General features: G+C 52.3%; 2 protein-coding genes across 3 annotated transcripts in view; one reads left to right on the forward strand and one right to left on the reverse strand.

Moving 5' to 3' along the window:
* The window catches only part of RSPH14 (radial spoke head 14 homolog), a 262,764-nt gene that overhangs the window by 84,998 nt on the left and 149,808 nt on the right, over positions 1–27,958 (forward strand). The gene's annotated exons all lie outside the window — the stretch shown is intronic.
* Positions 1–27,958, reverse strand: part of GNAZ (G protein subunit alpha z) — a 122,752-nt gene that overhangs the window by 52,739 nt on the left and 42,055 nt on the right. Inside the window, exon 2 of the mRNA XM_001364236.4 lies at positions 13,261–14,607. Within this exon, the coding sequence (XP_001364273.1) occupies positions 13,261–13,983 (723 nt within the window). The 5' untranslated portion in view covers positions 13,984–14,607. The remainder of the gene's footprint in view (positions 1–13,260; positions 14,608–27,958) is intronic.

Here is a 27,958-nt window from a genome sequence, read left to right on the forward strand (position 1 = left end):
GCCAGAGATGACACATAAAAAGTTTAGAAACTCAGCAATGCATACTTGGCCCCCAATTGCAATAAGATGCTAGGAACTCCTCGTAGAGGAAAAAGAATCCAGACTTCTCTGGGACGAAGGAAGGGAATCTGCAGATTTTCCAGATCACGAGGACCCCTGCCACAGGGAAGGGATAACTAACTGTACATTATAGAGCGGATGCAAAAAGAGAAATGAGTAAAGATGAAAGACTATTGGCTCCTGGAGTCACTCACCAGAGACACCGGGGCTTTCTGAGCAGGGCACTGCCACAGCCACATGTAAGCAGAGGGTCTAGGTAGCTCAAGGCCTGAACTTGGGTGGGGGGCTTAGCAGAGAGGAAGGCGTGGAGGGAGAAACAAGATTGGACAGCTTTTTACGCGTGAGGGAGTGCGAATCAGTTGAGGTTGCAAACCTGGGTGACCGGTGATTATCTGCCTCTCCCCCCACTAGAATAGGGAGGTTTTAAAGAGGGATAAGGTCATTATATCTGCAATGTAGATGCTCACCTCATGTGCCTCACTGGCCTCTGCCCTGGAGTGTGGAGCCGTTGGGGTGCCTGCTATAGCCACCCGGTGATTTGAGGGTTAGAGTGTGTGTGTGTGTGTGTGTGTGTGTGTGTGTGTGTGTGTGTGTGTGTGTCCAGTGGTACCTGCTTAATTGCTGTTGTGGATGCCTGGGCTGGGCTTGGGTGATAATGATGCGGAGAGGATCCTGCTAGGCTAAAAGGGTGATTTCCCAAGTGCCAGAGGATGTGATTGTGGTGGAGACAAGGAAAGAGAAAAGCCTGGGATGAGCTGTTGCAGGGAGGGTGGGAGATCACCACTGTTGGAGAAAGGTTGTAAACTTCCTGGGTGGGGTCTATAGTGTGAACTCGGCAACTGCTAGAGGGCTAAGAGAAAGCCTACCATGGGGGGGGGGGGGGGGAGAAAGGGCGCTGTTGGGAAGATGGCGTAGAATCCATGGCTGAGCACTACATGGGGGCAGGAATGGCACTCCAGCTGCCACCCAGGGCTTCCTCTCCCAACCCCTCGAAGACCATTGCTTAGGAAAACACGCGAGCTTTTGATGGCTTCTTTTCCACAGGGCCCAATGGCAGCTGGGATGGGGGAGGCAGCAGCAGGAAAGGCCTTTGTGCTGAGATATCTCAACAGAGCCCAATGGAGAACGTGGAGGCCAAAGGCCTCGGTGTGGTTTGCTCTGGGTAGGCATGTGGCTACTTCCAAACTGTGCCTCTTAATTGCTTGGTTAAATGCATTTGCTCCCTCAGAAGGCCAAAGCGAGCCCCTTTTAAGCTTCCATGGACACTGTGCAGAGCCTGTTCCCTCCACCTTCCCATAGCTCCCCACACAATCACACCTAGTGTTTTGAGCTAGACTGAGGACACTGAGAACTAGAAAGAAGGCACGTGCCCCAAGTCCTAACACAGATGGAGGGGAAGCTGGGTCTATCTTGGCTCTCCTTTTTCTCAGGATGTGGAAATGACAAATGCACAATGACTCTGAATGTAGGAGGCTTGCATTCAAATCCCGACTCAGATTTTACCTATGTGAACTTGAACAAGTTTCCTTTCCTTGCTGGGCCTCAGTTTCCTTCTCTATAAAATGAGGCATTTGGACTAGGCCTTTCTAAGGTCCATTCTTGCTCAAAATCCTCTCGCTCTGTGACCTCCATTGCATTCTATTGCCTCTTCTGGGGACCCCTCTTCATCACTGGAGAACCATTCTTGTTTTGTGCAGACATTCACAACCCTCTGAGCAGGTCCTCGCTGGCCCATGTTGGTAACCCAATGGAGCTCCATCTTCAGGGAGTGTCTATGAGGCCCACCGAGGATGGCAGGCCTTTATGAGAGCAGTGGAGGATAGAGGCTTTTTTTCCCAGCTCCCCTTGCCCAAGTGACCCTTCCTTTGACCAAGCAGAGTCCAGCACTAGGTTTCCTGATCTCAGATAAGGCCACGGAGCAGCTGAGAATGCCAGGTCAGCAGCCTGAGGGCCTTGCCCCATTGTTGGGGTCTCTGAGAATTGGGCCTGCTTTTGTGTGTGGGTTCTGTCCCACCCAAAGGGGGCTTCTAGGCTAGGGGGAAGGCCTCCTCCCATTGTCCCCTGCACTTCCTTATTGCCTATTCTTTCCTCCACTTCACTTCCTTCCCTCCAGGGTCTCCAGTCAACTCCAAATCAAACTGTTCAAGAAGTTTTCTCAGTTCTCATCCTCCTTGGCCTCCATGCAGACTGAATCCTGGGATACCACCCTGCACTGCCCTCCCCGCCGGTGCTTATCGTCATTTCTCCTGCTGCTTCTTAGGGGCTCCTGGCCAAGTTTGTCCTCGGCTCACTTCTTTTCTCTCTTCGCTCTGCCCTTTGGCCAGTACAGCTCTCTCGCTGTAGGCCTCAGACCTTGGCTAACGGCTTGCCTTGCACTGTGCGTCTGCGGGACGTTCCTCAGACTTCCCTTGCTCAAACTGAGTCTAGGTCACTCCCTGAGAACCTGCTTCAGTCTTTCTGCCTCCCCTGGAGGAATTCTTTGGGTTCCTTGGAGGCCTCCTTCTCTTTCATGTCATCATCAGTGAGCTGCCAAGCCCTATGGCATCTCCACTTCTCCTGAAACTGCCCTAGTATCACTCATTCACTCAGCCCACCCTGCCTAGGCTGCCAGATTCATTTTCTTCCATGTAGATCTGCCCACACTATGCTGCTTAAAGAGCTTCTGAGCTGGCAGCCAGGCCGGGAGATAGGAGGTCAATCTAGCCTCAGACACTTCCTGGCTGTGTGACCCTGGACAAGTCACTTAACCCCACTGCCTAGCCCTTGCCACTCTTCTGCCTTGGAACCTTGGAACAGATACTTTGCATTGATTCTAAGACAGAAGGTAAGGGTTTTTGGAAGGAAAAAAAAAAGAACTTCTGGGTTCCCTGTGGCCTAGTAAAGAGAGCTCAGAATTCTCCACCAGGTAGTCATAGCCTGCTAGTATCAGCTTGCCCTGCTCTCCTGCCTTATTTCATGTAGCTGCTTCCTTCCATGTTCTCTCCTCTTGGGCCAAGAGGGACTAGCACCCATATCTACAGCTTAGACTTTCCCACCTCTGGACCTTTGCCCTCTGCCTTCCTTGAAGATATTAAAGTGGAGATTCCTTTCATAGGTGGATAGGATGAGATGACTGTGGAGTTCCCTTCCAACTCTCTAATCATGTTCGCTTATCCTTGGCCTGTCCTTTCACTTAGGTGTCCCCTCCTCCAGGAAGTCTGACCTGATCATCTTTGCGGAGTGGCCTCCCTGCTCAGTAGCCTTGCTGAGGAATTCCCTGGCACATTTACAGTTATGTGTGAATGTGCCCTAGTATTCTGAACTCAACGAAGGCCTTTCTGAAAATCCATTAGGTCCTTGGGGATGACCACACTGGTCTGAGTGAAGGCCCCCACCAGCAAAGTCCTTGCCTGCTCTGCTAATGGGGCAGGGAGCCACAGAGAGGACCAAGGTTCTTGTTTGTCTGTTCTTCCCCCTCTGTCCAGCATCCAGGGAGAGAACCATTTCCCATTGGCCTCCCGCCACCCCTTCTTTGCCTCTCTGTTCCCTGGGGCGGAGGGATGGACCCTCCAAACAAAGCTTTGTTTTTCCCTTGCATCATCCTGACTTGAAGGAGATTGAAACCTTCCCAAAGGCCAGGGCTCCAGGATGGATGGCTCTGTGTTGTTCTGGGCCCTTCTGAGCCTTCCTCTCCCAGGATAGAGGCCCGAGAACTGCCCTAGAAGTGGCCTGACATTCAGGGCTGAGCATTGAGGGAGCAAGTGACTCCTTGGGCAGGAAGGATTATAAGCCAGTTACAGACACTCTGAGCACTTCCTTCTTCATCTCGCCACACAGTGGGACGTGTGCTCACAGGCTTTGGGTTTAAATCCCGCCTCTGACACTTGTTGACTTTGTGACCTTGGGCAAGTCAACTGATTTCCCTCAGCCTTGGTATCCTCATCTCTCCCTGCCAGGTCTAAGACTTGGACCACTGATAAAAATACTAAATCTCCTAGACTCAAGCATGGAGCCCTCAGGGATGCCATTGGATTCCATCCAAACATTTTGCAAGGCAGGCAGACTAAATCAACTGTTTTCCTGTGACCTGGCCGACCCGTCAGGGCCTGACACCAGCATGACCTACCCTCGATGAAGCGGTGCTGCTGCTTTGAGATCACTGCATCTCTCCTCAGTGCTCACTAGCCTTTTCATGAATGCATTTTGTGATCCAGGGCAGGCTCTCTGGCCTAGAATCTGCAGACATGAATATCTTCCCTTTTCGGAAATGAAGGACTCTCACTCTTTTCCAGTTGTGCGCTTCCTCCCCAGGTTTCCAAGGCCCAGCTTCTTTTTCTTCAGGGCTCTGTGATCTTTTGGAGATAATGGACGCAGGGACTCAGCACATTTGCTAGCCCTTCTAGCTTTGACAGTCTACATCCCCAATTCTCTTCCAAATGGAAAATTCCACAGTTCCTTAAGAGACTAGAGTCAGGGCAAGATGGGGACGTTTCCTGTGGCCAACAAACCCAGCGACCCCTGCCATGCTGGCTGTCCCTTGGCTGAGATGAAGACTTCAGGTCACGGGTGGACCAAGGAGAACTTCCGCTAATGACCCTTTGAGCTGTCTGTGGAGAACAGAGCTCTACCACTATTTCTTGTGCTCTCTCTAGGGCCTAATGGCAGCCAGAAGCACAGTAGATAGAATGTTGGCCTGGAATTAGGAAGACCTGAGTTCTGATCCTGTTGTAGAACTCTGCTTTGTGACCCTGGACAAGACACATAACCTTGGTCAGCCCCAGTTTCCTCATCCACAGAATGAGAGAGTTAGATGCAATGGCCTCTAAGGTCCCTTATTAGCTCTCTATCTATGAGTCTATTACTCCCAGTATCATATAAAGGAATATATAAATGGGCAGGCCTAGGGAGTCCCTGAGGCCTTTCTTTGCTTCTGCCCCTCTTGCCCAGAGAGAAAGGAAGGAATTGTTCATGGGCCATATTGACAGGATTCCTAGAACATGCCGATGTGGCCAGGCCTGGCATGACAGTGACTGTGGTGGGCTTTGAGTGGCAGGGTCCTGCTGGATGTGAGTGAGGGAATGAATGTGGCCCATGAGCCCAGCTTCTAGGCCACGGTGTGAATTTTAGTTTTACTCCACCCTGCTTAGTCTTTAGAAATCTAGCCACCAGGAATGTAGACACCCGCACTTAAGGATTAAGTGTGGGGGAGGAAGGTCTATGACCCTCGTGGGCTAGCAAGTGACAAATCAGAAACAACTGACTGACCCCCTGGCTGTCCAAAGCCAAGTCTAAGCCACCACTGGTACATGTGAGACACAGGAAGTGACATAGAGAACTGAGTTTGGTGGTGGTAAGGCGGGTGTTTGAACTGGCTCATCAGCCATGGGCATGTGGTGTTTATTTCGTATCCTCTTTATGCCTTGATTTCTAATGATCATTAACAAATCTCTTAAAATATATTTTTATTATTGAGATTTAATTTTACAATAGTCCTTTCCACCAGACATCCCTGGAGGACTCTGAGTAGAGTTTAGCTGAGCTAGGGATGGAGGGACCTAGTGCACTTTGGTAATCCTTAAATGTCTATGAACAGTGTTGTCTCCTATGCCCTCCAAGCTCCTGTGGCCCCCTAGAGCTGGATGCCTTGCAGGGTGGGGTGGATAAGGATCATTTGGTCCATTTGTCAGTATTTTTGTTTTAGGAAGAGGCAGAGAAAGGAGATGGAAGGAAGGAAGGAAGGAAGGAAGGAAGGAAGGGAGGGAGGGAGGAAGGAAGGAAGGAAGGGAGGGAGGGAGGAAGGGAGGGAAGAAGGAAGGAAGGAAAGAAGGAAGGAAGGAAGGAAGGAAAGAAGGAAGGAAGGAAGGAAGGAAAGAAGGAAGGAAGGAAGGAAGGAAGGAAGGAAGGGAGGGAGGAAGGAAGGAAGGGAGGGAGGGAGGGAGGGAGGAAGGAAGGAAGGGAGGGAGGGAGGGAGGAAGGGAGGGAAGAAGGAAGGAAGGAAAGAAGGAAGGAAGGAAGGAAGGAAGGAAGGAAGGAAGGAAGGAAAGAAGGAAGGAAAGAAGGAAGGAAGGAAAGAAGGAAGGAAAGAAGGAAGGAAAGAAGGAAGGAAGGAAAGAAGGAAGGAAGGAAAGAAGGAAGGAAGGAAAGAAGGAAGTTCTGGACATAGGACTGCTCTTGAGGGTAGATGTGTCCAATATCTTGAGGCCTTCCTGTTACCATTCAAACATCCAACTCTCCTGTAGGGACCTGTTCATCAAAAACTCAGGTACAGAGATGCTGAAAGAGGGCTACATCTCTGGGAACCGTAGCCCAGGGCCCTATGGGAAATGACTGATGGTCAGCTTGTTGGTCTGTAACTCAGCCCTTCCCAAACAAGTGCTCTGCAGGTTTGTACTGCTCAGGGGATTCTGGCCTGAAAGTGGGCTCTGTTCTGATGACTTCAAAGCCCCCCCCCCTCCCCTGCAGCTCCCAAAGCCTCAGATGCCCTCTTGAGTAGATAGTATATAGGGGATGCCCCTCCCCTATTTCCTTAATTCGTTGGGCTCAGTTGTTCAGCTCCGAATGCTCAGGAGTCTATCGCTTCTCTTTGGCATTCGTCTGCTTTGTGCCTGGAAACTCCCAGTCTCCCTGTCTTCTCCTTGGCAACACACTGTCGCAGGGGTGGCAGCCAGAGTGGATGCTGCTCCCACACCTGCCTGGCTCAGTGGGGAAAGGTTCCATCTCGTCACTGTGGCCCAGAGGACAAGGCCCCCCTGGAGGCGGCCTCTAGCCTGCTGGTGCCCTGCTACCAGACATGTGGCTGGGGGAGGGGAGCCTGGGAAACCTGGCAAGCCACAAGGGAGAGTGGCGTGGCCACTGCCAAGGTCAGACAGTCAGAGATGGCAGAAGCAGCAGTCATGGCCCTAGGCCAGCCAGTATTGAAGCTTATCAGCTGAGCTTCATCCCTCAACTCTGTCAGCCCAGCCCCTGCCCTGGCCCTAGGACGGTCCTGGCCTGGCCTGAAGCGCTGCCTCCGCCTTGCCCGGGGTTCAGAAAGGAGGTGCTAATAGAAGGCTGAGGAATAAGATGACTGATATTCAGGGCTCTGGGAGTGGGATGAGTGGTGGGGGACACCCACTGCCCCCCACGCACACATACATCTCCCCCTCCCCCTTGGACTTGTCCTCACCTTACCGGTGAGCTCTAGGGCCGTCTCCTCCCTTCCGCCTTCTCTCCTCTCTGTCCCTTGCTCCTTAGGCCCGGGGGCTTCAGAGAAGGGCACCCATCTGGGCCACATTGCTCGGCTTTCTCCTGAGCCCTGCCTGGCCACGTCAGCCTCAAGTTCCTGGCTCACTGGAGGCCTTAATGAAGTGCTTCCTTTCCTAGTCAGTGTTTTAGGGACACAGCGAGACCTGCTGGAAGCCTCGGAATATTGGCCTTCGCCCTTGCTCCGAGGGAATGACCCCTCAGGACAGTGGCTTCAGGGGGGTCCCTTTCTGAGTGGATTGCTGGAGCCCTGGAGACATCCTATCCCAGCTTGGAGAGAGCCAGAATGGGCCCCCCCTGCCCTGGCCCACTAAAGCCGTGCCCCTTGGGCCACGAGACCCCAGCCCTGGCACCAGTGCCCACCCAGGCAGAAGAGCAGCTCTTAGTTCTGGGGCACCCGAAGGTTCCAAAGTCCTCCGCTCACAGCTCAGCTTGTGTGCACCAAGCCGTGTCCTCAGAGGCTGCTGAGGCCAAACCCCATTTGTCAGGGGAGGAAACTGAGGCGTAGCGAGGGGGAGCGACTCTGGTAGTTAGCAAGCACTGGCAGTCTAGGTATTACTTGACAGATGAAGAAACTGAGGCTCAGATTTGCCTAAGCCTGCAGAGCAAGTGAGTGGCTGAGTCTGCAGTTGGAACGGAGTCTTCTGACGCCTCTCTCCACCCTGTACCTCCTCGTAACATAGAACACAAGAAGTCAGAACATATCATGGATCCATTGATAGAGTCCGGGGCTGGCCTGGGGGCCCGGAGCCCTGGGTTCAAATCTCTCCTCAGACGCTTACTAGCCACAGGAGCCCGGGCAAGTCGACAGCTCAGAGTCTCAGGCTCTTCATCTGTAAAATGGGGAGAGTAATCCTCTTTTGCCCTATTTTATAGTCTGGTTGTGGAGAAGGCGCATTGCCTGCCTGAAGATGCTTAGAAACGTGAGTCCTCCATCAGACATTTAGAGCAGGCGGGTCATTTGGGTCACAGGTTGACTGAGAGCTGGGTCTGAGGGACACGAAGGCAAACCTCTCTGCTCCCCGGGAGCTCCCGTTCTGCCAGACTTCCTTTAGAGGCATGCTTTGAGGGAGGAGGCCTTTGTGGCTGGGCATTGGGGGGGGGCTTCAGGGAAGGGCTGAGTTTGAGTGATGGTGGGTGGGCAGTCCAGGCATGGCGGGGCAGGGGTAGCCAAGGATCCTGCAGGCTTCCAGGGACATCCCAGTGCCCAGAGCATCCTGGGCCCAGCGCTTGGGTCACTGTTCAAGGGTTTTAGGGATGCTACCTCAAATCTTGGCAGCTGGCGGGGTGCCAGAGTGCACCCAGCACTGGGCCTGCAGGCAGGAACACTCAGCTTTGTGAGTTCCACTCTGAGCTCAAACACTTCCCAGCTATGTGGCCCTGGGCACGTCACTGAACCCTGTTGGCCTCAGTTTCCTCCTCTGTCAAGTGAGCGGGAGAAGGAAATGGCCAGCTACGCCAGTATCTCTGCCAAGAACACCCCAAATGGAGTCACACAGAGTCAAACATGGCGGCACAACTCTTAGATGGGGATGCCCAGGGGCAGGAGGAATAGTTTATTAGCTCTTTTATTTATTCTTTAGTCATAGCTCTTTTCCTCCTGCCAGGGACAGGGTGGCACTCAGGCTTTCCAGGAGGAAATAAGGCCCCGTACTGCGGCCTCCTGGGTCCTGGAGGGTGTGCCCCTGGGCCCTGGGGCCCTCTTGGGGAGGAGGAGACGGCAGGCTCGGCGCTCCACGGACCCCTTCCCCACATTCTTGGGCTCGAAGGGGTCAGGCAAAGCAGAGAATGGCACATTTTAGGGTCATTCAGTGCTCTCAGATAATGAACCTGAGGCCCAGGAGGGGAGCATACTTGGCCAAGGTCACCAAGGTCGGAGGGGAGATTCGAATCCAAGCCCCCGGACTCCAAAGCCTGCTCTTTCCACTAAACCACGTCTGCAGAGCAGCACCAAGTCATCGGTCAGCCTGTGAGCTGGATTGCCTTCCCTGTGTACTAGAGACACAGAGGGGTGCCTGGGGCCCTCGCTGGCAGAGTTCCCATCTCCTTGGCTCATGCCATGAGCATGCCCTCCCTCCCTGGTCTCCCTGCCAACGCCCTGCGGGGGCCGACCCAGGCTAGAAACACAAGGATGTGGCGATCAATAGCGACAGAGCAGGGAGGTCCCAGGCACAGGCGGAGATGGAAGAAAGAGCTGAGGCCTCGGCCCTGCCCCCTCTCCTGCCTTTGGGCCTGCCTCCTTCCTCGCCTTTCTCCCAGCCGCAGCAAGAATGGCGATGCCCGCCCTCGGGATCCCAGCCTCTCCGACCCCTTCAGCTCTCAGGGACACAGGAGGGGACCCCCTCCGTTTCCCGAGGTGGACGAGGTCGTGTCTAAGCTCTGCATAGTTCTGATGTTCCTCGTTAGGAGAGGTGGCTCGCTTCCTAAAGTGCTGGGCCTGGAGGCAGGAAGAGCCACACACGCTTCCTAGCTGTGTGACCCTGGGCGAGCCACTTCCTAGCTGCTTTTGCCTCCATTTCCTCAACTGTAAAATGGGGATTATAATCTGGATTAAACAAGATCATAGTGGCAAATACTGGCACATAGTTGGCTTAGTGGATGCTCTTTTCCTTCCAAGATCCCAGTGAGTCACTGGCAATCAGAGAAGGACAGAAAGCCCGCCACTGGTTTAGAATAGGACTCGGCGTTTATTCGTCTTCTCTCCTGAGCTGTCCCGTAATAAATGGTCAGCTGTGTGTGGCCAGCCTTGCCTCAGCTCCCTTCCATGAGAATCCCAAGCGCTCTCCTGGGTGCACGCGTGCTGACTTGTCTCTCCTAGGACGAGCCGTGGAAGCCCTGGCCAGGCAGAGGCACCGGCACCGCCCCCTCCCTCCCTCTGGACCCCAGAAGGGGGCCTTAGATCACGTTGGCTTTCTTCCCCAAGGGGGTGGTGGGGAGGCGGCTCCAGGGCACACCGTGACGCCTGCCGAGTGTGGTCCACTAGAGGCCTCAGGTCTTCTTCATCCGCCTGAATTGCTTTCTGCCCAGCTACTTCTACCTGGGGCTGGGGGCACGTGCATCCTTCTCTGTGGGCGACTAGAATCACGTCCATAGAATCACGTCCATAGGGCCAGCTGCCAGCCCCCTGGAAGCCCCGGTGGTCACGCCAGGAAAGCTGCCTTCTCGACCAGCGAGAGGGCTTTGAAGGGGCCATTTTGGAAATGATGGCATGCGCTAAGGGGAGCTTTCCTGACCCAATTCGGAGGGCGCCTTAGCTGGAAGGCGCCTTTCATCCCTCACCATCCCCAGCGTCAGCTCAAGACCAAAAGGCTGCGGATGCTCGGAGCTCAAAGGGAGCCGTCCCTGCCTCCACGCCCTCTCCCCCTTTTCAACAGATCCGTGGCTAAGATGATCTGCGGCCCCCTTTCCTGGTGACCTCCTGAAGCTTCACGTGAAGAAACCGAGGCCCAGGGAGAGTCAGACCTTACTGTGGACGCCCCGCCGGGGAGGAGCGAGAGCTCTCCCTGACGCCACCCCGGAAGGGATGACAAGAGCTCGGTTAGCATCTCTGCCCAGGGGCCTGCAATGGCTCTTTGGCCTTCTTTAGTTAAGGCTTGGAAGGCTGCTAGAAAAACACCAAGCCTTCCTCCCCCTTCATCCACTCCCCCTTCCTTAGCCCCATGAGCTTCCACCGGTCAGCAGGGCCTTGAACAATTGGACTGGCATGTTTCCAGAGGCCACTGGGAGAAGGGGGGGGGGTCAGGGCCTAGAGAGGCGGGGGAAGGGCTGTGAGATGGCCCCGACGGCCCAGACAAGAGTCGAACTTTCCCTGCCTCGTGCGTGGATCCTCTGAGGCCGCCATTTGGCTGGCCCGAGCTGAAGTCCTGCTTCTCCAGCTCATCAAATGCCTCTTCACTGACCTGAGTTACAGCCTCGACGACTTGAGAGTTGGAGGGAGAACATTTTTTCCTCTTACAGTAGCACCCAGCAGCTCTCGGGCCAGCAGGCCCTACACTTGGCCCGTTCTTGGTTCCTTTGAGGGGAGACCTTCTGTTCTAGGACAGATGGCGAGCCCACGACACGTGTGTCAGCACTGACACGCGTAGCCATTTTGGTGACACGCGGCCCCACGTGGCCGCCTGCTGAGGAGGACGTGCTTTTCTCAAAGTGACACCCCACCCGGGTTACGCTTGGTTTTCTGGCGAATTCTGACACACCGGGCTCAAAAGGTGGCCCATCTCTGTGCTAGCACCCTGTCCCGCTCCGAGCTTCCCAAGCCTGACTTCCTCCCTTCCTTAGTCCTTCCCCCGAATGTCCTCTTATTCTACAAAGCCCTCCGGAGCAGACCCAAGACCAAAGCCCAGGCTACAGGGGACGACCAGAGGTCAGAAATCTGGGCCAGACAGACGGAAGGGAAGACGGCCTCCCAGCCAGAAGGAGAATGCCCGAGGGGAAGGCAAGGCTCTCTCCCAGCTCGGCCTCTTTATTTGCTTCTTGCCAGCCCCCGGGGCTTGGCCAGAAGGGAGTCTGAAGAGATGGCTGCTGCAGGCGGCTGCTGAGCTGAAGCAGCCCGAGGAGGAGGGGAGGGCCCCCCTTGGGCAGCCTCCTCTCTCCCCCAGCTTACGGTGGGCCTGGGGCCCTCCCCTTCCTCTGGGCTCCCCAGCCCTCCCAGCTTGCCTCGAGCATTACGGACAGGGACCAAGGCGGGCTCCTGGCTTTCTGGGCCGGTCCTGACTGCCATCAGCACCCCCCACACAGCTGTGTTTCTCAACATAACCAGTGGATCCTGTGGGCCTGAGGCAGAGGGATATGTGGTGAGTGGCTCAGCTGGGATGGGCAGCAAGTGTGTGTACACGTGTGTGTGTGTGTGTGTGTGTGTGTGTGAGGAAAGAATGCCGATCCGGGTTGGAACCAGGAGATCTAGGTTTTAATCCTGCTTTTGCCTCTGATTAGCTGCATGATCCAACAAGACCTTTCTCCTCTGTGATCCTCAGTTTCCTCGCGTGTAAAATAGAAGCTCTAACTCTGCCTAATCCCATGACCCTGAAGCCAGCCGTTCTTCTCCGGACAGTCCCAGCAGGCCCTGGTAGCGGCCCCTGGGTTGATGAGAAAGCAGAGGCCGAACCTGTCTGGGCTAGAGAAGGGAGGAGGGCATGAAAGAGCCTAGCTGGGAAGCCTTCTTCATCATCCGGTGCCTGCCAGGGCAGCCTTTGGTGTCAGGGTGGGCCAGTAGAGGGGAGCAGCCTGTAGAGCTCAGAGGAGCGAAGGGAAGGCCGCGGGGGCCCAAGGAGTGGCAGCAAACGCAGCCGGTGAGTGGGGAGAGCTCACGGGGGAGGAGCTCGGGTTGTCCAGATGGCCATGTTTGTGGTGCAGGTGTTGTGTGCATGGAGAGGTGTGTGTTAGGAGGGGCTCAGTGAGGGGAGCTGAGAAGGGCATTTCCTAGCCCAGCAGCTACTTACTTCACTGAAGTGCGGCTGACTTGGAAGCCTTTCACACAGGGACTCTTATTAGAGAGCAGCCTGTTGTCCATGAGAAGATGGTGGGGGACCCAGGCATCCCTGGGCAGCTGCCCCCCACAGGCTCTCTCAGAGACTCAGAATCTCTCCAGACTGGAGCCTGGGAGGAAAGGCCTGGAAAGAGGCCAGCCCAAGAGCCAGGCCTTCAGGAAGCACCATTTCTGCTAGGTCGGGTGGCATTTCTCTCTGGCAGTCCCTGTTGAGTTTGGGGGAGGTTCTCTGCACCCTGAATCTTCTCCTATTGCTCAGGTGCTCCCTCAGAGAATAGACTGGGGTTTAAAACCAATGAAGACACGGACCCCCGTGGTAGGAAGAACCAAGCGCCGACTTCCTCTCCGAAACTCAGAGGAAAGGCTGGCCCCTTCCCTCTGTCCTCCCCCCACCCCACCAGGAGCCTCGGGGACCCGAGTCTCCTCAGGGAGGCCGGCCGTTGTAGAACCCCCGGGACCCCCAGCCCATGGCTAGGCCGCAGCGCCGCACTTACCGTCTGGTTATCCTCGTAAAGCTTCAGGTCGTAGCCGCTGAGCTCCACGCAGAAGATTATTGCTGTGACGCCCTCGAAACAGTGAATCCATTTTTTGCGCTCTGACCTCTGACCCCCCACATCCACCATTTTGAAGGTCAGCTCCTTGAAGGTGAACTTGTTCTCCACAATGCCGGTGGTCATGTCCCGCGACCGCAGGATGTCCTCGACGGTGGGGATGTAGTCCAGGGCGGCGATCCTCTCGAGGTCGTTCAGGTAGTAGGCCGCGTTGTCCTCCAGGTGGTACTCGCTGGAGCGGCTGAAGCACTGCTGCACGCCGGGGTCGGCCCAGAGCCGCTTCATGACCCCCAGCAGCTCGGGGGTGATCTCCCCGCGGCTCTCGGCGGGGCCTGTCAGGGCGAACAGCTGCACGGCATCGTAGGCCCGGTCCTGGTTGTGGAACTCGATCTTGAGGGCTGCCAGGGCCCGGATGATGCGCGTCAGGGAGTCGATGGCATTGTAGACGATGAGGGGCTTGTACTCCTTGCAGGCCTCCAGGTTGAAGCCCCCGCTGTGGATGATTTTCATCTGCTTGACGATGGTGCTCTTGCCCGAGTTGCTGGTGCCCAAAAGGAGCAGCTTGATTTCACGGCGCTGGCGCTGGCTCTCTGAGCGCAGGTGGCGGTCAATCCTCCGGGACCGCCGGGCTGCCTCTTTGTCCTCCGAGCTTTGCCGACATCCCATGGTATAGCAGCGGGGAGCCGGCCGAAGGGCGGGAAGCTGCGATGGGCTCTGGCTCGGCCTCTCCCTCTCCTGCCTCCTCCTCCTCCTCCTCCTCCTCTCCCTTCTCCTCCTCCTTCTCTTCCTCGGTGTCTGGGAGCGGGCAGCTACAGTATCTCTGAGCCCGCGTGCCAGGTGCACCCTCTGGAAAAAGAATGTAACTCTCCGGTACCTGATGGGCCAACAGGTCTGTACCAACCGGCTCAGGCCCGGCAGGGGTGGGCAGGCCTTCTCAAGGGCAGCCTCAGACACCCTGTGCCTTCACTGCCTCTCATGGTGCTCCCCTGCCTGATGAAGAAATGGTGGCACATTCCCTTTAACGACAAGCCCTGTCCCTTCTCCCCGGCCTGGCCTGAGCTCTTCTGCATAATGATGTGCCCTCCTTCGGGCCAAAGGTAAGGAGCTGCCCAGCTTGGGGTTGGCCCCTGTTTGCCTGCCTTTTTGCTCTCTTTTCCTGTTGCTCTGGTGATGCTGCCAGGGCTGGCTGGAGACGTGGTACAGCCTCACGATGCTGCCGCTGCTAGTTTCCTCGTCGCCCCTCCTGGCTTGGGCTGTTCCACATCAGATCTGGGCATCCTCTTTCCCCATCTGCCAAACAGAGAAAACAAGCAATGAGCCCCACAAGGAGGGATCCCACTTTCTCCATGGCGGAATCCTTTGGCATGTCTGCCACTGCCCAGCACCACCGGACACCCCCCATGCTGGAGATCATCAGCCAAGGAAGGCGATTTCTGAGAGTTCAAGCCTGACAACCCGACAGAAACCCAGGAACAGCTGATGTCTCCGGGCCTCGGAAATGTGTTCCCCGAACAATGGTAAATCAGATGCCCTTTTCTCTCCAGCCTGCTGTGGTGTTATTATCCAAACCCACAGGAAAACAAACAGTCTCTCGCTGTGTCCCACTTCCCTCCCAGCTAGAGTCAGCCGCCTGCCCGCCTGCCCAGCCCTGTTCTGACTGGTTCGCCTGAAGCAAAGGAGAAGAGGGAAAGGCGGAGGCTCTGAATGGCCTAGGCCTTGGCCTTAGCCTGCCCAGTGGTCCAGCCCTCCATCTGCTTACTGAACCCCCCATTCCCTCCCTCTGCTCCTGGTCCTTGGGTCCAGCACTCGGCTTCCTTGTACAAGCCCCAACATGGCATGGACTGACCTGCCTGTCCCTGAGCTAGGAGAAGACAGCCGTGGCCCCTCTCCCCTGCCCTTCTTCCTTCCTTTGGGAAGAGGAAACTGGTTTTATGGAAAGCCACTTGAGCAGGGATCCAGACTGCCTGGGTAACCTCGGGCAGCTCCTCTGCCCTTTCTGGACCTTCTCCTCCTCTGCAGGGTTTCATGTTCATGCCCCGAAGGACGCTTTCTCCTGTGGCTCTGGGATGCTCCAAGGGGGGTGGGCTGGCTGAATTTATGGGCTGGTGGGCTGAACAGCACCTATTTCTAGAGCTCTGGGCACTTTACAAAGCACGTTCCTCCCAGTAGTAACCCCGTACGACATTGAAATCCAGCAGGTGACCAGTATACTAGTCATAAGGCACTGTGCTAGGCACTGGGGCTACCAAGACCAAAAAAGGGAATGGCTTTCACTCTCCGGAAGCTCCCACGCTGGGAGGGGCAGGGGGATGGAATATCTGTCCCAGCCAGGGAGAAGCCTGAGTAGAGACTGAAGGGGGCGGGGGGTGGGCAAAGGAGAGGCCAGACAGAAGGCTCTCGGAATATTGGAGAAGGGAGAACATCAACTTCTTTTTCTTTTGTTCCAATTTAATCCCCTCCCCCCAGGGCCAGTTTTCTAAAACCAAACCAGCATTTCCACATACACAGAAAAAGAATATCGTACATACATGAAATCCCCAATCTTTCTATGTTTAGCTTACTTTTCTTCATATCTACATAATCAATTCCATCAGTCGTTCCCCACTTGATATCATCAGGGAGACCAACATGCCCATGTCTCGACTGTCACGACTCACCTTTCTGTTGGCTTTCTAGAGGGAACATTTACAGTTTATTCCTCCAGCAATAATTCTGTGGCTGGGTATAGCCTTCTCCTGGTTCTACTCATTTCACTGTTTATTATCTCGTGTAGTTCTTGCCTAATTAAAAAAAAATTGGTCTCTTCATTGTTTCTTATGGTGCAGTAGTCTTCCGTCACAAATCCTCTACCACAGTTTGTTCAACCGATCCCCAATGGATGGCCATCCCCTCAATTTCCAGTTCTTCGCCACCACAAAGAGAACTGCTATCAATATTCTAGAACATACGGGTTCTTTTCCTCTTTCCCTGATCTCCCTGGGAAACTGACCCAGCAAGGGTATCACTGGGGCTAAGGGTATAGACCAGTGATAGGCAACCCTTTGAGCTTGGTGTGTCAAAATTCGCCAAAAAAACCTAGCATAACTCAGGTGGTGTGTCACTTTGAGGAAAAGATGTCCTTTTCGGCATGCGGCCCCATAGTTCTCTGTATGTGGCCACGTGTCATCAAAATGGCTATGCATGTCAATGCTGACACACGTGTCATAGGTTCACCATCACGGGTATAGACAGTTTTATGATGCTCTGGGTGTAATTCCAAATTGCTCAGACCACTAAACTTTGCTGTTTAGTGAAATGTCTTCTATTTTGAATGACTGTCCTCTGGCTGGCTGTTAAAAGTATCAGGTATTACGGTTTTGAATGGGCGCTGATTCAGACTGTCTCAGTACGGGGGTAGCTTTCCCAAAGCCCACTTTGTAAGCCTGGGTGCCCAAGGTGCTGATATAGATCTTCCCCCGTACCCACCCTGTCTGTTGCTCTACACAAGCTCAATACTATTTGTTGGGCTGGAAAGGCAACCACTCAACATGTCCCATATTTTCTCTTCTTGAAGTCTTTTCTTGTGCCCAACCATCCAACTAGAATCCCCTTCTTCTTCAGGGTGGAAGGTTTCAAGGCCTCTCAGACAAACCCCCCAAAACAGTCCTCTGGTCTTTGCTCAAAAGGGAACCCACTGCCTCCCAAGCACCTTGGGCACCCAGGCTTACAAAGTGGGCTTTGGGAAAGCTACCCCCGTACTGAGACAGTCTGAATCAGCGCCCATTCAAAACCGTAATACCTGATACTTTTAACAGCCAGCCAGAGGACAGTCATTCAAAATAGAAGACATTTCACTAAACAGCAAAGTGAAGAAAGTGACAAGAAAATATTTCCCTATGCATTCACCCATACCACATCATATGTTGGGGAGGGCATCATGCAAAAAACATGACAACTGAACAGGTATGGGAGAATATGGATAAGGAACATTATGGCCAGGGAATGTCCTGTAGAGAGTGTCCAGGAACTTGAGCAGCCAGAGCATGTGTGGAAGGCACATATTAGGGACATTCATGGCTAGCATGATTCATACCTCTAAGAAGTGTCAGGGCTACTAGTGTCCTCTAGTGACATCACTATTCTTTGCTGGACTCTGCTCTTCAGTAGGCAAGGTGTCTCTCTTGGGTACATTGTCTCTGTGCTGGGCATCATATTTCCACGGGATGCATTGTGAAGCATCTCCAATTTTCATTGGTTTGTGGCCACTGAGTTTCTCTTTGCCATCCTTTTCTAGACTTCAACTCTTCAGATCTTTGCTTCCATCTGCTAAGTGACAGAGCAGCTGGGTGGCATAGTGGAGAGAGCACTACATCCATAGGCAGGAAGAATCAACTTTTTGAGTTTTAATCTGACCTTAGACACTTCCCAGCTATGTGACCCTGGGCAAGTCACTTCACCCAGTTTCCCTCAGTTTTCTCATGTGTCAAATGAGCTGGAGAAGGAAATGTCAAACCACTCCAGTATCACTACCAAGAAACCCCTTCAAAAAGGGTTATGACTAGTTGGATCCAATTGAAACAACTAAACACAGAACGTGTAGTGACAAGAAAGCCTCTCCCTGATAAATGGGTTGAAAAGTTATCCACAGTACCCCTAAGTTAAAGCTTCAAGTCTGTTCTTTTGACTGCTAGAGTCTAGTGCTGATTCAGAGTCTATTGTTCCTATCCATTTGATAGGTCTAGAAAAGTCTTTGTAGCTTGGATTTAAATCCAAATGGGGTTCTACTTCCTTCAGTTTGGATGTCTCTCCCCAAAATCCTTTATAAGAGGTATATATCAGCTGGGTCTTTGAAGCTTGTTCCAAGTTCCTTGTTGGCATTCATATGAAGGCGAGCTAGAATGAAAGCTGAGTAAAAAAAGGCAAAGTCATTGCTTTCTAGCTCTTGACCCACATTCTTGCCTTTCTCACACACACTTCTCTTCCCTGAGGCTCTTAGGTGAAGGGGCCAAGTCAACCTGCCTTCCTTCCCCTCTCAGCCCAATTCCTGACTTTATGGACTTCAGAATCATGCTGGTCACGTTGGTTTCTCTACCCTACCCCCTGTTTTTCAGCTTCCTTCTGTGGGTTCTTTATTAATGATGATGGTGATGGTGATGATGATGATGAGAAGGAGAGGGAAGCTGATGATGCCTTCCCTCATTAGAACATAAGCTTCTTGAAGGCAGGGGCTGCCTTTCTTTTTGTTCTATGGATCCTCAGTGCTTGGCATTGTGCCTGGCACATGCATCCTTCATAAATACTTGTTTGCCTTCTCATATATATCTGTCAGCAACAAATGCCACTGTCCCCCTCCTTATATAGAGTTCCAAGGGCAGGTCCCTGCATCATGAAGCTCATAGACCGAGACGACATGTACAGAACAATACATGATGGAGGAGGCCAGTGGTCAAGTGGAAAGGATCTCAGACTTAGAATCCAAGGACCTGAGTTCAATTCCTGACTTAGGTAGATACTATTTTGGTGCCTTTTATCAAATTCCTTCCCCTCCATGAGCTCAGTTTCTTCTTCTGTAAAATGAGAGAGTTGGCCTAAGAGACTTGAATGTCTCTTCAATCTTCTAATCTGTGGATATTTTGCATTAAAATCTGTGGTTGGGTTTAAGTAAGATTTAGTCAGTCACTGCTCTAGAGATGACCTCCTCATTGAGAGGATGCCAGAGTCTAAGCTGGAAGGGGACTTGGAGGGTATCAAACCTTATTTTCTAGGTGAATGAGAAAGTGAGGCTCAGACAGATAAAAGAATTTTCCCCAAATTGGGAGGCCAGATTCCTCCAGATGGTGTCTTACCAGGGCCTGGTGGGCTCTGGCTTGCCTTCCAACAAGGAACACTTGCTATTGCTTCTGAAGTCTACTTTCCTTGTTTGGCTGGCCAAGACGCAGCCTGCCCAGTGTGTCTTATTGCTGTCCTGGCCTTGTCCTTCTCTCCCCCTCTCCAGCTCTCCTCTTCTGCCTGGGCTCCTTGCTCAGAGCAATTCCCAATCCTTGACCTCACTGGCTTCACCCTGGTGTGTCAGACTGGGCTGACCTTCCCAGGTGCTGTGGCCTAGGGCAGCCCGGCTCATCTCTTGGCCTGGAGTTGCTCGAGCCACAAACAGCACTTAGGATGGAGAAGCACTCAGTCCAGTAAGATGCTGCAACTACAGGCTCTCCGTTCAATGGTACTAAGGCAAAACCTTTCTTTATTGCCATCTCGGGTGGGTGGGTAACAGGAAGATGGCCCCTGTAAGGAGAGTGTCAGGAGCAATAACCCTGGCAAAGAAGTGAAGGAGAAAATCTCTGGACACAATAACAAAGGGTTTGTTTCCTGGAGAGGGTGTGTCTGGTTAGGGAGGATCCTGGTTAGGACTTCCTGAATCTTTCCTCTCCCTCCTGTGTGTCTAGCTCAACAAGGTGCTAAATTTGCTTGATGAGGTTAGCTCTTTGACACGCTACAAGCTGCTTGGCTCCGACTACTACTGCCTTTGCTCCAGGAACAATGCCACATTGAGAATGATTGATGGATTCACAGCCACTTGCATACACTTGGACCTGCTCTTTCAAAGGGAAAACAGGGACACAGATGTCTACCTCTGTCATTCAGTGCCCTCTCTTTACCATAATCTGGCTAAGATGACGAATCCCTTCTCAATGTCTCTAGATGCACAGGAAAAAAAATATACAGTAAACCAATTATAATTCAATTATAATTATAGTTCAATTATAATAAGAGTTCCTGTGTATGTAGCTTGCTTTGTACATATTCGAATCAGCCACTCTTTAATTCAGACTGTTCACTGGAAGGAAGGTCAGATACTGAAGCTGAAGCTTAAATACTTGGTCACATGAGAAGACAGGACTCATTGGAAAAGACCCTGATGTCAAGAAAGACTTAAGGCCCAAAGAAAAGGGGATGGGGCAGGAGGAGATGGAAAGACGGTGTCATGAGAACAATGAACATGAGCCTGGAGAGGCTTCAGGAGATAGCAGAAGACAGAAGACTCTGGTATGCTATGGTCTGTGGGGTCACAAAGAGACAGATGCGGTTAAATGTCTGAACAACAATAACAAAGCATATATGTGTAGTCTTTCCCATTAGATTGTAAGCTCCTCGAGGGCAAGGTCTATCTTTTGATTCCTTTGTATCCTCCGGGTTTAGCACAGTGCCTGGCACATAGTAGGTACTTAATAAATATTTTGGATCGATTGATATCCGAGAGATGAGAGCAAGAGACAGATATAGAGGAGAGACATGATATAGAGGAGACACAGATTCAATCAATCAAGAAGTCTTTACTAAATGCCTACTATATGCCAGGCACCAGCAAAGCATTCCCTGTTCTCGAGGAGCTTGCAATCAATTCAGATGAAATGACATGGACATATATTGTTGTTGTTGTTAGAGGTCCTTTGATTTTGAAGAGGATCAATGACATCACGTGGTGATGTCTTGACTTGGACACCTGAATGGACACATCTAAGTATATACAGAATATTTACAGAATGGTTTTGGTGGGAGGGATCAAGGAAGCCTTTATATACAGGGTGGCCCTAGAGCTGAGCCTTGAAGGTAGTTAAGGGTTTTAAATGGTAGGGGAGGTAAGGAAGATGGGAAGGAAGATACCTCTAGGTATGAGGCTCAGCCAATGCAAAGGCATGGAGACTGTAAATGTTACTATCACTCATTAAGGCAGGATTTGATCTGGGTTCAGATCCTACCTCTGATGTTTATTGACTGGGGGCCTTTGTGTAGGTCATTTGCATCTCCCTGGGTTTCAATGGCCTTATCTCTAAAGTGAGATGCTGAACTTAATGTTTTCTGAGACTATCTAGCTTAGCTTTTGGGAGTCTGATAATTAGAGTAAGAGGGGAGGCCACAAGTTAGATAGCTTTCTTCCCTAAGAGTTTTGGAGTTGAAGAGAGGAGAGACAGAGGATGACTTCATGGGATAGTACCGATTAAAGAGGGTTTTAAAGCTGCTTGGGCATGTTTATAGGCAGCAGGGAAGAAGCCAGTCAATAGTGACAATAAAGACAAGGGAGATAATGGGAACATTTCACTAGAGAAGATGAGAGGGAGTGAGATTGAGAGTTCATGCAGAAGGAGAGCCATCTCTTCATCAAAGGTTGGGCCAAAGGAGAAGACAATGGGGGATGATGATGGGTTGGGAGATGCAGAGAAGGGCGAAGAGGAAGCCCATAGTGAATGACTCCCATTTCCTTCTTCTAGGCTGAGTCAAAGTTCTCGGCTGTGAGGGTTGGGACATGAGTGGTATGTGAGTCTAGAGAGCAGTCATGGTAAGAAGGCACTGGAGAATTGCTTAGAGAATCACTTGCTTTTTTGATCACTTTGGGGGTGGGGAGCTAGGTAGCTCAGTGGATTGAGAGTCAGACTTAGAGATGGGATTTCAGACACTTTCCAGCTGTGTGACCCTGGGCAAGTCACTTAACCCCCACTGCCTGGCCCTTACCACTCTTTTGTCTTGGAATTAATACACAGTATTGATTTTAAGATGGAAGATAAGGGTTTTTAAAAGGAGAAAAAAAGCTTAGATAAGCTTCTTTGGTAGTAGACCCAGTGAGCCTGGTTGTATGAATTTCTTGAACTCTGTTTGGTAGTGAGTAAACAGGAGTGAATATAGTGTTGGAGTCTAGCAAGGCATGAGTGGTGACAGGAAAAGAATGCCAAAGGGTTGAGATTGGAAAAGAGGAAATTCCAGACAGAAAGGAGGGATGGCCTGGGAAGGAGAAGAGGGCTAGAAAGAGTGAGGGTCACAGTACAAAATGCAAAATAGGTACAGCAATGAGATGGAATAATAGGAAGTTGGCACCAGATAAAGCAATCTCAGGTTCAGCCACTCAAGAGTTGGAAGGGGCAGACTTCATCTCGCCAAGATTGCACTTGAACAAGAGAATGTCCTAACATGGCGTCCAGTCTTTGCTGGAAGACCTCCACTAAGTGCAGGAGAATTGACTTCTTCCATGGGGGATCTTCCCCTTTGGGGTGGCTCTTTTCACTCACAAATTTCTCCTTCCACTCAGCTGAACTTGCTTCCTCATAACTTCCCCCCATTGGTCTTGGGGCCAAATGGAACAAATCTATTTCCTCGTTCTTGGGCTCCCCTTCAAACATTGGAAATCAGCTCTCCTGGTCCCCTGAGCATTGCCCAGGTTAATTTTTCCCAGCTTCTTCAAGTGATCCTCTGGTAGCAGCATGAACTCGGGGTCCTTCACCAGGCAGATCACTTCCTTCTTTCTTTCCCTTGGGCACTGCCCAGTGTTCAGTAAGCTCAGTGGTCCAGAGGGATCCGGCCAAGCCAGACCACAGCAGGATTCAGCCCTCTTGGTGCTGCCCAAGGTAGGGGCAGCTTTCTTGGTGCTTATCATGCTTTACTGATTCAGCTGGACCTTGCAGCTCCCTGAAACACCCAGACCAGGATGATCTTCCCCTCTTATACTTGTCAAGTGGGTTTTATGAATAAAGGCTTTTAAAAAATCTCCATTAGACTTACTCCTTTAAAAACAAACAAAAACTTCTTACCTTCCATCTTAGAATCAATACTGTGGCAGAACCAGGCAATTGATGTGAAGTGATTTGCCCAGGGTCACACAGGCCTAGGAGATGTCTGAGGCTAGATTTGAACCGAGGCCCTCCTCACTCCAAGCCTAGCTGCCCCCATTAAATTTACGCAGAACAATTTAGCCCAATGGTCTAACTTGCCAACATCTTCTCTTATTGTACCTGTTTGGTTTTGTGTTTCAACTCTTGTCCCCAGCTTCAAGTCCCTTGAAAACTGGATAAGCCAGCCATCTATGGCTTTATCCAAACCACTGCTAAAGATGACCCTTGTTTCCATGGAGAGGAGGCCCCTCCAGGGAGCCATGTGGTTCAGAGATGGTGCGCTAAGTGCCAAGCAGTTCTTGGGCCAAGCTGTGAGCTGCAGTGGGAGGAGGGGCCAAGGACGGGCCGGGAAGGTTACAGTTGGGGGATACTAAGTGAGGAAAGAGCCAGGAAAGAGTGAGCAATGATGGGGAGCAACTTGCTGGAGAAATGGGAGGGCAGGGCATCTTCAGAAGCCCTCCTGTGATCTGGAGGGGAACTGCTGGAATCTGCCTGATTCCTGGAATCCTTGGAAGATTACGAGAGCAGAGGAGCAGTTCAAGAAAGCATCATAGTAGGGGGGAAAAGCTATCACCAGGATAGGCCTGGGGAAGGGGATGAAATCCCAGCAGCCCTGAGTGCTTTCCCAAGTGAGCATCCTAGGGACGGACCTGGAGTCAGGAAGACCTTCATTCAAATCCTGAACCAGACACTTAAGGTGATCCTGGGCAAGTCACTTCACCTCGGTTTCCTCAACAGTCAAATAGGGAGAATAATAGCATCTGTCTCCTAGGGTGATTGTGAGGATCAAGTGAGATAATGTTTGCAAAGCGCCTGGCACATTTTCGTTGAAGAAATCCTTCCTCGCTACCTCCCCTTCCTTCGTTCCTTTCGTTCCTCCTTGGATTTTCTGTGCTGACTTTTGTGAGTTTTTGGTGAGAGTTTTAATAGCCTTCCCTATAATGATGTGATGTGAGACTGAATGTTCACACGAGTACTGAGAAACCATTGCCTTTTGTTGGGGAGACTTGGAAATGCACCCCTTCGGATATGACTGCACAGGGGCACGTGCTCCAAAGGGATTTGTGAGAGGCCTAGCCACGACTGAGACTGAGCCTGGTTTTCATGAAGCCAGTCCTTCTGTCAAGGGCCGTAGGTGCCACATGCTCTACCGGGGAAAAGAGAAGGATCAAAACAGGGGGAGCGAGGACACCAGCTTGCGGAGGGCGGGATGATGGAGAAAAGGCTGAGCTGCTGAACTCCTTGCCAAAGAGAATGGTCTCTGACCCTTCAAAGACAGACCCACAAAAGTCAGGTGATGGTCAGAGAGCTCCAGTCACCTGGCCAGCTTCAACAACCCACATCTCAGGCTGCTCAAGGCCCTATGGATAGCTGGTGCCAAGCCATTGTCCAGACTGGCTGGGATGGTTGCCACAAGATCAGAGAAGGCCAAATGCCCTGGTTTGCAAAATATGGAAAGGAATGAACTCTCCAGAGGCTACGCTGCTAGCTTGATTGAGAGTCCTGTCAACAGTCTAGAACGACACCTGGAAAGGGAAGCCATGATCTGAGAGAGCCAGCCTGGCTTTATCCAAGGACTGGCCATGCTGGGCTCCCTCATTCTCCTTTCCTTGTGGAGCTACAGCTGATCTAGACGGCAGCAGACCTTTAGAGTGTCTGTGTGGCTTCCTCGGACCTCCAGTGAATTCTCTCTGAAGTACTTTGGCATCCATTGTAAGGCGTGGGAGGCACTGGCACAGCACCAGCCAGCATGGCACGGCCCTATCAGAGAGGGCGCTGTGCTCTGGGGGCAGAGCTCCAAAGAACCTCGAAATGCTCAAATCAGACACATTTCCCTCTCCAGTGTTCACAGGGGCTATGTGTGCCTGACGTCCGGTAGAGCCTTCTCAGCTCGTAGGGTCTGATCGGCCACAGCCGGATGCCTTTTCCATCGACTATGCCGTGGCGGTGCCATTTTAGCCCTCTTCCAGGGTGAAGGACAACAACCAGCCAAGACTGGACGGAGCGAAGCGCCGTTCTAAAAGGCCCTCCCGCCAGGCGTATGCGCGAGATGAGAGCTGTGGCTTAGATGTTGGACAGGGAGGGTGGCCCAGAGCTGGCCGAGCAGCCAGACCTAAAGAAGGGCCTGTGCTCGATGCCATCCGCAAAAGGAGTCTCCAGTGCAGTGAGTGCCCATGTCGGTCACTGACCGGGTATAACTTAGAGGGAGGGTTGACACAGAGGGACCTGAGAGCCGGTCCAAAGTATCAGCAGCCCAAGGACAAGCTGAGAGAGCTGCGGCCAGACTGTGCTCTGTCTGCTGGCAGAGGATGGCGGGCTTGGGTGGGCTGCCGACTCGGAGGTACCAACAGCATCCCCAGCAGGCAGCCGCAGAATCTCAGGAGAGCATAAGGCATTGGAAGAAGGGCAGGAGGAGGCCAGCCTATTACGCTGAGTGCTGCTTGGGGATCCATTTGAGTCACTTCAGTCTAACCCCCTATTAAGTACCCGCGGTATGTGTACGGCCCTTTCTGGGCACTGCATTCCAGGACCCGAGAAGACTTCGCAGGCACAGAAGTCTGCTCCCACTGTTCTGTTTCCATTCCCTGCCTGGTTCTAGATTAGGTTCTAGGCTAGGGACCAAGGCTAAACCACACTGCAGACACTGACTGCCCTCCAGGAGTCTCCATTCTCCTGGGGATGGGGGGGGGTAGAACATGAATACATTCAAACAGAAGGTACGCCAAGGAAGCAGCCTGCACTTTGGGAGTGTTTGATGGATTGTGGGGAGACAGAGCGAGGCAGTAGGCCCAGGAAAGCCAAATTTAGAGTAATGGGCCAAAATGACAGAGGGAAACTGAGGCTTGAGGTCAGGAGACAGTTTTGATCCATGAGAACATCGGGGGAAAACTTCAGGAGGTGGTGAGCTCTCAGGCCTGGATGATGGGGCAAAGACAACGCTTGTTGGGTGGAGTGGGGTACTGTGGAAGGGATTCTTGGTGAGGTACAGGCTCCTGAGACCCTTCCATCTCAGACTGAAACTCCGGAACTCGGACACTGAAGGATTCTCTGCTGAGGAATGGAGCCCCACTCACGGCCAGCTGAATTCCTGGGACCCATGAGAATGTCTGGCCCAAAGCAGGGGAATAAATGCTGGATGAAGAAGTGTTTATTGATTACTGGCAAATTCCAGGCACCTGCCTAGGGCTGTCTTCCTACCACAAGCCTGGTCACAAATTCTACCACTGAGGAAGCTTTGATCAAGCCTGGGGCTGAACCTGTGGGCCTTGGGGGCCCCGTGCTTGTAAGATGAACGATAAAATCCACATGGTTCAGCAATCAAACGCTTCAGAGAACACAAGATGTCAGAGCTGGGAGGGGCCTTAGAACAGGGAGTGTGCGTGTGGCGTGCTCTAAAGAAAGGGGGTCGGGGCTGGGAGGGGCCTTGGAATAGGGGGTGTCAGCTTAGTAAGAAGCAGAAGAAAAGTGGCACAGCCAGGCTGGGTCACAGAATTTCTGCAGGGGGCCTGCTGAAGCCTGTTGGGGGCCCAGGAAAAGGAATAGCAATGATTTTGGTGGGAGCGGCTGGGACTCATTGTCCCCTGATGTCGGGAGTCCTGAGGTTGGATTTAGACTGTTTACCTGAGCCGTGCCATGGAGTGGACACGAGACAGGAAGTCCAGCCTGCTCTTACCACCTGTGTGACCCTGGGCAAGTTCAGTCTCCCCTTGAAGCATCAGTGAAATGACAAGGGCCAGGCTGCGTGGCCTCTGACCCCCCCCCCCCCCCCCCCCGCTTCCAAATCTATGAAGGGTCAAAGATAGAGTCGGAGAGTGCAGCAGGAGGGAACTTGGGCCTCTGTCCCAAACTGGACCTAGTTGAACTCTGGGACTCTGGTATATAATAGGAAGGGAGGTGAGGAGCCCCGGCTGAGAGGGATGAGAAGGGCCCCCCTGGCTTGGGAGAGAAGCCGCCTCCCACCCCCAGGTTCTTGGGGCTGGCCTGAAAAGTAGTGTAAGTGAGAGACTGAAGGCCCAGTCTTCCCCTTGGCCCGGGAATACCTGGAGGGAAGAAGGCAAGCCTTCTTGGAGGCAGCAGACGGAGCCTTGACCCTTGAGAGACTCAGGAGGGCAGAGGCAGCTTCTTACTCCATAGAAAGAGGGAAAGTGGAGAAAGAATTAGGTTTTTTGGAGAAAAAGCTCAATTTTCTTTTGGACAAGTTGCATTTGAGGTAATGAAAGGACAGAGCTGTGAAATGACCTGGAGCCCCGGGGTGCTATTCGGCGTTTAGAGGTGAGATGATAATAAGGATGATGACAGCAGCTCTTAGCAGCTCTTAAAGGGTTACAAAGTCCTTTTCATACATTGTCTCTTTGGAACATCTAAACAACTGTTAAGGCAGGTTCTATCGCCATTGATATTTCTGATCAGGACCAAACTTGCAAGTTCCAAGTGCAGGAGAAAGAATGCAGGGTCAAGAGTCCAAAGCCTTGAGGTAAAACCCTGGCTCTGCCACTTATGGGTGATCTTAGGCAAGCCCCTGAACAGCCACGGGGCCTCAGTTTCCTTGTCTTTAAATGACCCTTAGGTTCAGTTCTAAATCTCTGGTCCTTTGATTTTATGATTGCTTCCAAGAAGGACTGGGTTTCACAAGGAAGAGGTGGGACAACAGATGAGAAATGGATTCTTAGAGATTCATTCAGAGATTATTCTTCAGTCATCTTGTTTCCCTCTTCCTCAGTATTTTATAGATTGGGAAACTGGCCCAGGGAGGTTAAGGGACTTGCCCAAGTTCACACAGTAAGGGAGTAGCAGACCTGCTTGAACCCATAGCTAGTCCAGCTGTCCAGGCTCTGGTGTGCGCCATGATCATTATGTCAGAGGCCCTGCTGTCCTGGCAGATGCTTGAGCTGGGTGAGGAAAAAGCAAGTGTCTAAAGGCATCCTTGTTTTTGCCCTGCCCAAAGCCAGCCTCTTCAGTGAAATCTTCCCTGATCACCACAACTGGAGATGATTGCTCCTCTCTGA

Source organism: Monodelphis domestica, chromosome 3, assembly GCF_027887165.1.
Source record: "Monodelphis domestica isolate mMonDom1 chromosome 3, mMonDom1.pri, whole genome shotgun sequence".
NCBI classification, from domain to species: Eukaryota; Metazoa; Chordata; class Mammalia; order Didelphimorphia; family Didelphidae; genus Monodelphis; species Monodelphis domestica.